The sequence below is a fragment of the Nyctibius grandis genome, chromosome 4, assembly GCF_013368605.1.
Source record: "Nyctibius grandis isolate bNycGra1 chromosome 4, bNycGra1.pri, whole genome shotgun sequence".
NCBI classification, from domain to species: domain Eukaryota; kingdom Metazoa; phylum Chordata; class Aves; order Nyctibiiformes; family Nyctibiidae; genus Nyctibius; species Nyctibius grandis.
In genome coordinates this window covers 56,475,946-56,488,032 of record NC_090661.1, presented here as the reverse complement: position 1 = coordinate 56,488,032, position 12,087 = coordinate 56,475,946, and the positions used below count along the sequence as shown (strand labels likewise).

Here is a 12,087-nt window from a genome sequence, read left to right as displayed (position 1 = left end):
GAAGTAGAGACAGAGTGCAGGGCCATGGAAGCACCACACCATGACACATGAAGGGCTCCCTATGCCTACAACAAAGCAGTCCTCAAAACACCAGAAGGAATTTGCAAGAAAATCCGCTAGATACTTGTTTCAGTCACTAGCATATGACAGTCATTATATTACAGTGCATCATCGTGTGAAAGTGTTCTCAGACTTGCCATAAATGGACAGTTTGACCTACTCTTTGGAGAGTTCGTACCTTTGATATATTCTAACAGAAAACATTACATTTTCCCATCTACGTTCTCATGTAGTTCCCATTGGATACATCTCCAGGTCCTGATATAAACTAGTGCAATACTATTATCTCTTGCCAAATCAGGCAAAGGATACAAACATAAATTAGTAATATTGAGCAAGCATGACAATAAAAGCTCCTTAAAAGTACAAAACGTTGCTACAAACACTTGGAGCTTTCTAAGGAAGGTGATATAAAGGAGAATTATTATGCTCACACATTAATTATGTGCCATCTCAAAATGAACTGTGCAGCTGTTAAAGTTATTTATTAAACGCCAGTGCTCATCTAAACAAAAACAAAACAAACTCAGTCTCCTGCTGGGCAACATGCTATTCCTGTATGGGATTTGTCATGCAGAAAGAAACAAACATTGTAAATATTTAGCTGGATATTCCTATGTAGATCTTTTCTAGGAGAGCATGATAAGGTTTTCCCAGGGCGATAGAACAATTTTTAGAAGTTAAAAAAATCCACAGTTCTTTCAACCGTGCTTACTATTAAAAAAGGCATCCACACAGCTACCTAGTTTCTCCTTATTATGCCATGCACAAAGATGCTCTGAAACATAAATATAACTGACATCTCCAGAGGAGAATTTGACAATACATAAGGAAGAGCTACCACCGATCTCACATATCGCAGCTCTCACGTAGACTTCCACAAGTCCATTTAATGTCAAAGGGCTCATTAAACACGCTACAGCTGATACTTCATACTCTCTGGTCATTTCATGCAGTACTTGATTTCACAAATTCAAAGTATAGATTCAAGATTAGAGTAACCCAAACTAAATCTGTTCTGGTACTGATGGGAGAGCGGTCTACCAGCTGTGACTTCTTCTCTGCTCATGTTCTCACTTACAGTAGCACAAGCAGCCATGCAGTTGCACTTTTTGTTGGAAGCAAATACCTGAAAAATTTGTTAGAATTAGTATCAGTTCCCTAATCTGACCGAGACCGCATGGCTGCGATAGCATTACTGCTGGCACACAAAATTTATCACTAACACACCGTCATGTAAGGAAAGGAGAGAAAAACTATTCTTTCTGATATAGAATCATAGAATCACAGAATGGTTTGGGTTGGAAGGGACCTTAAAGATCATCTAGCTCCAACCCCCCTGTCATGGGCAGGGGCACCTTTCCACTAGATCAGGTTGCTCAAAGCCTCATCCAATCTGGCCTTAAACACTGCCAGGGAGGGAACAACCACAGCTTCTCTGGGCAACCTGTTCCAGTGTCTCACCACTCGCACAGTATAGAACTTCTTCCTAATATCTAATCTAAATCTACCCTCTTTCAGTTTAAAACCATTCCCCCTCATCCTATCACTACATGCCCTTGTAAAAAGTCCCTCTCCCACTTTTCTGTAGGCCCCCTTCAGGTACTGGAAGGCTGCTATAAGGTCTCCCTGAAGCCTTCTCTTCTCCAGGCTGAAGAGCTGTCTTCATAGGAGAGGTGTTCCAGCCCTCTGATCATCTTCGTGGCCCTCCTCTGGACTCTCTCCAACAGCTCCATGTCCTTCTTATGTTGGGGGCCCCAGAGCTTCATTCAGCTTAACTTGACTGTGAAACTATACACCAGGAAACCTTAGCTTCATGAATACCATAAGCCAGCCAAACACAGTGCTAAGTCTCAAAGCCATTTCACCCACTCACAAGCACTTTTCTCATGCTGCTACCCAATTCCTTTATGCTGGCACGGGTCTCTCAAGGTGCACAAAGTCCTGGATCACACAGTTGATCTGTTTTAAAACTAACCGTTATTTTCAGGGTTTGCCTCAGATAGAGTCAAGGTCAAGCAACTAATTTATCTGTCCAACTAAGTGAATCAGGAATGAAACTTTTACAAATATAAGTTGTAATTTACTAAATAAAAGGAAAAAAAAGAAGACTGAAGAAATACTTTTCATGTAAAAAGAAGTACTATTTACAGCTTGCCAGTATAGTTGGAAGAATTATTTTCCAATGTGCTTAGCATGACAGCTCGATCTTTCAGTATACTATGTATGCATCAGAACCATAAATTCAGAAGCTGTATAATCGGAATAGAGTAGCCAGTTCTCATAATTATGTAACACAAAAAAAAGACACAAACTTTCATTTTAATGTAACTTTAGGAACTGGTTTATAGTAGAAAACCAGTTCCTAAAGTTATACTGAAATGAAAGTTTTCATTTAAATTCAAAGGTGAGTTGCCTGCACCTACAGAGAAAACAAAATCTCCAAAACTAACATGATGAAGACTAAAATTTAGAAGGAAAATAAAAAAATCTTTTAAACAGTAGTGGTTGTGACACTCACAATTAATAACATATACCGTATAAAAACATGTTTAGAATTTGAGAATACTCTAGTTAATCAAAGATGGCTACAATAAAGTATAACTATTTTTTTTTTAAGACCTGTTACGTTTATAGGCATTGAATTCTTTCCAATCTAGATAAAGTATCTATTGTGTCTTCAAAAACTGTGCTAAATGTTTTGGAGAGGGATTGTGTTGTTTTCTAAACTGAGAGACAGGATCACTCCAAAACCAAAGTACAGTATGTTCCCAAAAGGGGTGAATAATTCAATCTTCCACCTTGATAACTCATTATTACCTTGTTAAGTATGACAGAAATGTCAAGGCCTGGAAGCTTTAACACTAAGCAGGCACAAATAAACAAAAAGTAGCTGAATACAAAATAATACAGTACACACAACAATGTAAAACCCCTAGGGAAATCTATCAGAAAAGTCTTAGAAAACAAACCACTCTACAGTGTGCATGCCAGAAAGCACCCTTGTATCCCAACCAGATACACATCAGTCAAAGAATACATGTTTTGTTATTGGCTATATGCCATAAAAGGGTGAGCTACAGTAAGACAAATAAAAATAGGTAATAACATCAATCAAACATCAGCAAACATGGAAACTAAGACTACAGGCAAAAGTTCATAGCAGGAATAAAAATTACTATCCCTGAGCTGCTTATTGCCACTGTCCTGGCAGAGGTCACGATGCCCTGAAGTAGAATGCAAACTATTCAGTTGCTTCAGTGCAAAGTCTGGCAGTTTGTCTTAATCTACTGATGGTTTTATGATAAGCCACCAATCTTGACACCGACATGGTTGAGATGCAGATAACTATTTTGCTCTCCTTGTTCTTCTGTTGGGCCAGCAACACGCAAAACACAGTCAGAATACAACTCTTCAGTGATTCCCGTTCGACCCTCAGAAACCACCAAGCACTCAGGCTGAAGCTCTAAAACATAGATACTAGATGCCTCTCCATCTTCAGGTACCTAAATCCATTTGATTTCAATGGGAAGTTCATAAACATCCCTGACAGCCTGGTCTAAGGAAGCCCAGTTCCTCAACCAGAATCAAGGTTAATTGAGACTACAACAAACAACAGTCCAATTTGCTACCACATTCTTACTAAATTAGAACTTGCTCAGTCTAATTGCAGAATGTCACCTAATTAAAACTGAGTACTGTTGGCAACAATGATCTAAAGCTGAAGTTCACCCATGCTTATGTCATATTAAAGTGACTCTGGCCACCAGAAGACCTACCCAGTCCTTCCCTTTTGCTTGCACAACTGTTTCTATATCCACATAATGAGCCAAATCAAGGAGCTGATTTAGCTGAAAACTAACCTGACTAAAAATGATCAGCTTCAGCTACATCATCTTGTCAATCTACCTCATTACACAGTTATCTGAAGAATAGTACCGGAAGAAAAGGGGAGACTGAAAGCAAAGTCATACCCTAAAAATAATAATTAAAAAATATATAGAGAGAAAAACTTGTTAGGATTATCAAAATTACAATTAGCACTTTAGAATGTAAAACCAAACCATGATATGTAACAATATAAAATCAATTAAAATGAAGCCACATCCCTATGAAAGAGAGATTTCAAACAGGATTAATGTGTCAATGTACTCACCATGTGCTAAGGACATTTGTAGACATATATTTATGTCATACTTAAGACGACGAATGAAAAGTTACAAGATCTATGACAACACATCATGGCTAGATACAGACAGACAAGACATTGTGGAATTACAAAATAATCATTAGACAGACACGAATACATACTAAATCAGCAAAACAAATAACTTTACAATATCAAGAAGTAAAAGAGCATGCCAGAAACTCCATAGTATTACTGGTAAATGAGAAGTAATACAAGAGGTGAAAAAAGAAGAATGAACTGATGAAACTGATGAGAGCTGGGAAATTAATATCTCCTCATACACACAGTATAGCAAGAATCAGTCACAGGAAAAAAAAAACACCAAGAAAAGAAAAACAAACAACAAAAACACTATTCAGGCACCAAAAACCTCAGACAGTAAAAGGCTGTACTATTCTCTCCAATTAGGATATCAATGTACCTGTTTTCAGACTACAACAGTAAAAGACTTCAGAAGCAGAATCTAGAAAAAGTAAGTAAGTATCTACTAAACATACAACAACTCTGCATATAAGCAGACCAGAGTATCCAAGTTCAAGGGTATGGAGGAGAAGTCGGGGGCAGGTTTTAGAGGGAAAGGAGGATGCAAAAAGAGAAGAAAGTGGTTGGGCTTTTTTGTTCAGAAGGAAAGCCATTAAAATGTGAGGGCTCTTTTTGGACTTTCACAGAAAATAAATACTAAACATTAGCTTTGCTGTATCATACAAAGGTTTCACTCAGTATTAGTCAGCTCCATTGTACAAGGAATACTAAAGATACTCTCTTCAGTAATTTAAAAATCTCCAGCTTGCAGATTAGGGTTACATAAATAAGTGACAACAAAAAAGACAAAATATGTGACACAACTGTAAGTATTTTGATACTATTTGTAGATATTTGAGGTAAGAGATTTGCTTTCTATTACTGTTCTTGCATATTTTTTAATGTATATAGAGACAGCACCATCCTTTCCAAATGGAGCACAACACAGACATCAATTCACTTCAATCTCAACAAAGCAATTTTTATAGTGGGATTTTCAGAAAAGGCAGTGTCTTTTTGGATAACATCAAGGAGAGTCCTACATGAGCGACAACCTGAAGGACAGCAAATAATGCATCTGTGTGAGAAAACAAGGCATGAAAAGACCAGACTGGCATTATTGTCAAACAGGAACAAGCAGGAGTATTGTATTACAACAGATTAAAAAACGCCAGACAAGCCAAAAATACATACCATTGTACATTATATGAAGGATTCTACCTGTTTTACAGGCAGCTTTTCAACTCGGTTTGCTTATACTCCACTCAGTACAGGGAAGGCAATACACTATTGAACAGCAAAAGCTTCCACTGGATTATTGTATTAACATACCTGGACAACCACAGCAAGTGACTGCCTTACAGAAAGCTTATCAAGCAGAGATGAAGCTACCTTTTAGCACTGAGGACAATGCAGAGGCAAAAATGAAAACTTCATCACAAGAAAAATAATATTATGTCCTCAGAACAGCTGCTCAAGTAGAGAAATCAGATGAATATGTCAGGAGAAGTTCAAGGCCAGGCTGCAAAGCAATTAGTAAGACAAAAGATACAAAGTGGAACCTTTTACCCTTTAACAAGGCAATGATCCAGTAAAGACATACCGCTGCAAACATGATCTTTAATTGGGAAAAGAGCAAAGAAATTTGCTGCCACACAGGGAAAGGACAAAAAAAAGTCAACTATTCTGATTGCTGTGAGGTAAAACCCAAAATTTATAAGCATCCTTTGCAAACTGTTCCTCTGAATTTCCTTAGTCAACAGACTGCTTTGATTACAGGAACTATTAGCAAAGCAAGTTTTAAAATCCACTATTTAATAAAGCTCAGCATTAAAAAATCATAAACAAAATTCAGTATCAAAAGTAGAATCAGTGGAGAAAAATGCTTACCTAAAAAAGACTGCCACATGCCCAAAAAGAGAGAAAATTAAGGCACTGAGAATATGTACTCTAAACATTGAGGACAGGCATCAACTAGAAAAGCACTTAAAATAGCAAAATAAGCAAACAGAGGGAGCTGCAGCTGGTTCTCCAATTACTAGGTATTGTTTAAAAATGCATATTCAAATCAAAATCTCTCAGAACATTTGTACTCTCAAAGATGACTTACACAGCAGTTGAAAGATCTGTATTTTAAACTATCAAAATCTAAGTTATTCAAGTAGCTGAAAATAAATAAAGAACAAGAAGAAGAAGGTAAAATGAAAAAACAGAACAGAAGGAAGTATTAATATAGTATCTTCTACCGTATATCGTAAGGACTATAAAACTAAGCTCTCAAGTTTTCTCTTGTGAAAGCCCAGACATATACAGTATGCTTGTACAGCTCTGCTATCAGTCTGTGGTAACTGCTCATACCTTAGAGTGAGTATGAAGTCACTGAATGATTAGTGTTATTAATGTTAACACTCAGGGAGTCTTGGAAAACCAATTGCAGGGGAAAAGAAGATAGAAGTACAGCTCAGTGTTGGTGAGGGCCATATTAGAAACACAGAAAAGAAATATTTATACATGTACACAGGCATCCTATATTCCATGCATTTAAAAAAAAAAATTATAGGACCTATTTTTATCTTGCCTATATGTTTAATGAAGCAGAAGGTAAAAAAACTACTACTGAAAGGCAGAAAATAAAAGGAGTGAGGAGTAAAGCACTAAAAAAAGCTGTATGTAAGCACGATGGGCAGCAATGTTTCACAGCAGTATTTTAGGAAATACCTGAGTAGATAAACAGCCCTTTCAATATCACTGAGTTCTTCATCAACTGTCAATCTTTCTATTTCTTCTGGTGTCTGTCAAGCGTGAAATAGAGATTATGAGTTTACAATGCCTTACTATTTCATCATTTTAAGCTTCTTAAACCAAGCCCCTCCTCCCCACATATCCAGGGATAGTTCCATAGTAATTTGAATTTAATCCCTGAAATCTCTAGCCAACATTTCAAATTCAGTCAAATAAATCTTTCACCAGGAAAAGATAGAATGTAACAGAAGTACAGTTCCATGTCAGACACTATTACTGTTAATCACTTATAGTATAAACAAGTCACATATAAATTAAAGACCTAAGTTAGCCTATTTTTTTTCCAGCTTAATATTCTTACACTGAAAATATTAAGTCCCTACTATACAGAATTCGAGACTGTTTATTCCAGAATGACTGAAAACAATTTTTAGTATCCTGGTGCTGCAGAAAATAAACTGCCTATTCAGACAGCTGTGCATAAATGAAACAGACACAATTTCAAATGGATTTTAAAGCATCGCTCTATTTTGAAGTATATACCTTCAGGCTCCTGCGTATTGGCCTCTCTATAATAGTTAGTTCCTGCAGGTCTTCTATGTATCCAAATAAATTGCTCTGACTAAAATCCATTTTGGAGGAGAAGAAGATTATTGGATGCATGTAACACCTAGAGCCTTTGCCAAGCGATGCTCTCCCCGAGTCTCACATCGCACCGAAGGAGGCAGGACCGACACGGCGCAACACCCCCTCCGAGCGCGCCCGCCGCCTGCCTGCGCCCGCCTCCCGCCGCCGCGGCCGCCGCCGCCAGCAGCCTCGCCTCAGCGCACACACTGCGGCAGCGGCCGCCCGCCGCCGCCTCGGCCCCGCCGAGCTTCCTCCCGGGAAAGTTTCTCCGCTTGGCTCGGGCGGCCAGGGAGCGGGGCCAGCGCCTGCAGCCCCCGGCGCCGGGAGGCCCGGTGCAGCCGCTGGTACCTCGGCGGGGGCGGAGGCAGTTTCGAGCCAAGTTTCCCCTCTTCACGGGCCGCCTCTGTCCGCGGCGCGGGGACCAGGCTGCCTCCCGGCGCGCGGAGGGGACGGCGGAGCCTCTCCGCGCAGTGCCCGCGCTGCGGGGCTTGCTCCTCACCGGCGGGGCAGGGCGCGGAGCGGAGCAGTCCTCCGCCGCCGCGCCCGCGTGCCGCCTCTGCCCTGCCACCCCCGGAGGAGGGACGGCCGCTGTGGTGCAGTGACGCTGCCCGCCCCCGTCCCGCTCCCGCGGCGCAGCCCCCCAGGCACCCTCCCCGGCAGCGCGGGGGCGAGCGCCATGGCCCCCGGGCCGGGCCGGGGCAGCCCTGCGGCCCGCACGGCGCCGGTCCCCGCGATGGGGCCGCCCCAGCACCCCCGAGCCGGTCGCCGGGGCAACACGGTGCTACAGCGGCCTCCGCGGGGCAAAACAGCTCCCGAGCGCGGAACAGCCGGGGGGAGGGGGGGCGTGCCACGACCCCCTCAGCGGTGTTAACCGCGCTCGGGGCCTCACCCCCGGCGGCCGCTCCGCCGACCCCACCGCCCGCCGCCTCCCACGGCCTAGCCTGCCCCGCCGGGCCCCCCCGGCCTGCTGTGGCCGCCTGCGGGGCTCCTCTTCCACGGCTGGGCCCTGCATGGGCTTCCCCTCCCACAGCTACAGCCTCTCCGAAGCTCTCCTCTTCCACTGCTGCGCCCACCCCCCCCCGCGGGGCTCCTCGCCTGCTGCTACCGTCCCCTGCGCTCGGGTACCGTCCCTTTCCAGCTAGGCACCTGGGATCCAGCTCACCTGGATCCTGCCCCCTTATCACAGCTATTTCAAAGCAGAATTACACAGAAGAAACCTATAAACATGCTGATTTTAATGAAAAGCCCAAAGCAGGTTCCTCCCCCAGTGAATGCTTTTATATTAATCTAAAAAAAAAAAAAAAGAAAAAACTTCAACGTCCTTGGCAGTGAATTGTGAATCTACACTGATGGCAGCACTTCCACGCTTCGTAACTTCACCTCTACAGCCCTTGCCCTGGCTCAGGTTACACACCGCTCACACAGCAGGCCAGATTTCAATATGGATGTTCTTTCTGATACATGCCGTTAGGCCTTGGATGCTGTAGGATTTATCGTTCTGGCTCACAGAGACAGAATACACTGTGGGTACGCGGTGAGAGTATTTATTTCAAAATAACGGTATGCCATTTTACCTCTGCCTGATGGACAAATAAGCGTGGAAAATGCTATCTTTTTAAAAAATTTAGTAAGACAGCTTCTTTAGGGGTGGGTTAGTGATGCAAAATGCATGCAGGACAAGAATCAACACGCATAGTTGTGCTTAGCATTTACTGAGCTAGGTAATTCTCCAGGCCTCAAGACAGTGGCTTTTGCAATGATTATCTGGAACACAATTAAACAATCACACTCACATCAGGAGTTAAAAAACCCCTGTAAATATTGTACGAGGCCTTACTTGAGCGGGTGCAACATTTCACTATTAGTGTGAAATGCCTGCATGACCCAGTAAGTTTTGTTGATAAAGTATAAAAATAATTCCAGAAATTGTAAGGACTAGATAATACTATGTAGTATATTGCCCAGAATTTGACTGACTTTTATTCTACGATGGGTAAGTACCTCAGCTTTTATTTAGCAAAAAATAAACATGGTCCTTTTACTTCTTTGTATACCAGTTAAGCCAAACCCTGTGCTCTGTTAAACCAGAAAAACAGCAAAAAATTAAAGCATCTCCATTAATTTCAAATGTACCACAGATTTACCAGCAGAAAAATCTAATCCAAAGTACATATACGTAATTAAACTGTTATGCAATAGAAAACCAAAACCATTTGGAGTTTTCAAGGCATGATGACAAATTAAAATGAGAAATGCTATTTGGAATGTCTCCTTTGCATTATCCTTTTAACCAGGAAACATCATCAGACAGCAAATTTAATAGTTATAACCTGACCTAAGTCCTCTCAGAGTCATTAACTAACTAGCTCCACAAGGAAAAAAAAAAAAAAAGAGTTTTATAAAATGTTCTCAAATTCAGAATCCTGACATGCAGGCCTCTGCCTGCCTAGGAAAACATACTGAAATCCCAATCTCAATTAGTTGGGAAAATCCTTTTGCAAGTTCTTTCACAGCCAATTTGTGGTTATTTCACCTTGCAAATAATTCTCATGAATCTTAAAGGTCTTATGAAACCAAAGACATTTTCTTTTGTGTGCCTTGAATTAGGAAGTCATTGCACTTTTCAAATCAGGTATTTCTTAACTCAGTTTTAAAGATTGAATATGGAGTTTTGATATACAGTTAGGCTGATTTATTGTATTATGTTTTACATAAATTTTGTAAGCCACTAAAGAAGAGGGTTTTTTATAAATATGTAAACAGGTCCCTTAATGCCTTTAAAAATCTGTCCTTATATCTCAGTCCAGGAAACACTGTGCAGGCACAATTCCCATTAATTTTAAAATCAGTAGGTATGTCAAACAGATCTACAAATACCCTGGAAATGTAAAAAGCAGGATAAAAATAAGATTATTTTTTCTGTAAATTGAATACTGGACCAGAATAAAGATCGCAGAAGGAATTAGCTTGCCCAGATTCAATATAAACATATCTCCTTTTGATCCACACATTTGCCAGATGATAGAAAAAAAAGACAACATTGAGTATTTTGTTCTAAAACCACCTATATAAAAATTAATCCCCACTGATAGTAAATCTGAAGGCATATTCACCCCAGTGGTCTGTCATTCTCATCTGTGATGAAAGTCACGCATGACTTCCCTTCCACTGCTGCTGCTTTCAGCTCCTCCCTTTTCCACTACTCTCTTCTCCCAAATAAAGCTCTACTTTAGCGTCATTCTCAACCTTGTCATAGCTATTGTAATAGAATGAAGAGCTATTTCATACTGCTTTTGTGGAATCCAGAGTGAATTGGAACTTCCATTTTAACACAGGAGCTATGTAAGCTTGCAAAGCCAAAACAGGGCTGATTTTAAATAATCCTTCATTGAAGGAGACAGCTGCAGAGCACCTGGGAAAATAGCACTCATACCTAGTGGAATAAGAGAAATAGTGTTATTCATGCCTTCTAAAGCAATAAACTTGAAATGCAATACAGACTAAGATCAAAAAAAGACAGAATAGATGGGAGGACTTTGTACCTGAAGGATTCTTCAGGTACACTGACTCGACCTAAGGCCTCTTGGGTGAAGGGATTTGTCACGTTGCACAGATGCACAGTTCTCCTTTGCTACCCAGCGGTCAGGCATCTGCCTTCTGGAAATTGCTCTGAGAAGGTTGCAATTCTTACTTCACGTGTTACACGTTCCCAAAGAATTAACCTGTAAATCAAATTGTTCATAGAGAAGGTGAAAATTTAGAAAGTATCACCATGTATTGCAATGCCTGAATCAGCTGCGATATGAAGGAACTGGTTTTGGGGGATATAGAAGGACACGCCAAGAAATGCTTTCAGGCAAAATGTGTGCACTCCAGATTAAAAGCTGGAATTTCTTATGCAATGGCCAAACCAAAAAAGGAGGAAAAATTAAAAATTCAGCAGAATATTTTTTTATTATGTTGGCGGGGGGGGACCAATACATTTTGGGCCAACTTGAAAGTAATGCTTTCTTTCTGGGGTGGGTTTTTTTTGGCTTTTTTTTTTTTTAATTTGGACTCCTGAACAGTTTCTGTAAAGGTCAAAATTAAACATTTCATTCTCATTTCCCCTTTTTTTCTGTTCATTTAATGTTCCACAAAAAATAAATACCCTTTAATAATGCACTCTATGTAAATTATGCAGTGTGTAATCACAGTTCTGCTTAGGACTTGGCACCTAAACTATGCAGAAGTTCAATTCAGTCTGTTCACCACCACCAAGAGATGGCCAGAGCTGGAGCAACTGTCGCTCACCACTTCCAAATGAGCAACCTCGGACTGCAATGGTTTGCCTTTTTTCTTATTTTAACAGTTCACCAAACCCTTAAAAAAATGCAGCTTTAATGTTCCATCTGGTGCCTTAGTCTTACAAAACAACAGTTTTGATTCCATTCATACTCCAAGTAAGA

General features: G+C 40.7%; 1 protein-coding gene across 3 annotated transcripts in view; it reads right to left on the bottom strand.

Annotated features, from left to right (window-relative positions):
• PPP4R4 (protein phosphatase 4 regulatory subunit 4) overlaps positions 1–7,675 on the bottom strand; it is a 72,868-nt gene extending 65,193 nt beyond the window's left edge. For 2 of the 3 annotated variants that reach the window (XM_068398789.1, XM_068398791.1), the window contains exons 1-2: positions 7,556–7,670; positions 6,989–7,062 (exon numbers count right to left, since the gene is read on the bottom strand). In XM_068398789.1, coding sequence (XP_068254890.1) covers positions 6,989–7,062; positions 7,556–7,645 — 164 coding nt within the window. In that variant the 5' untranslated portion in view covers positions 7,646–7,670. Of the gene's footprint in view, positions 1–6,988; positions 7,063–7,555 lie in introns of all 3 variants that reach the window. The other variant, XM_068398792.1, reaches the window with a different exon arrangement.
• Between the last annotated feature and the right edge of the window lie 4,412 nt (positions 7,676–12,087).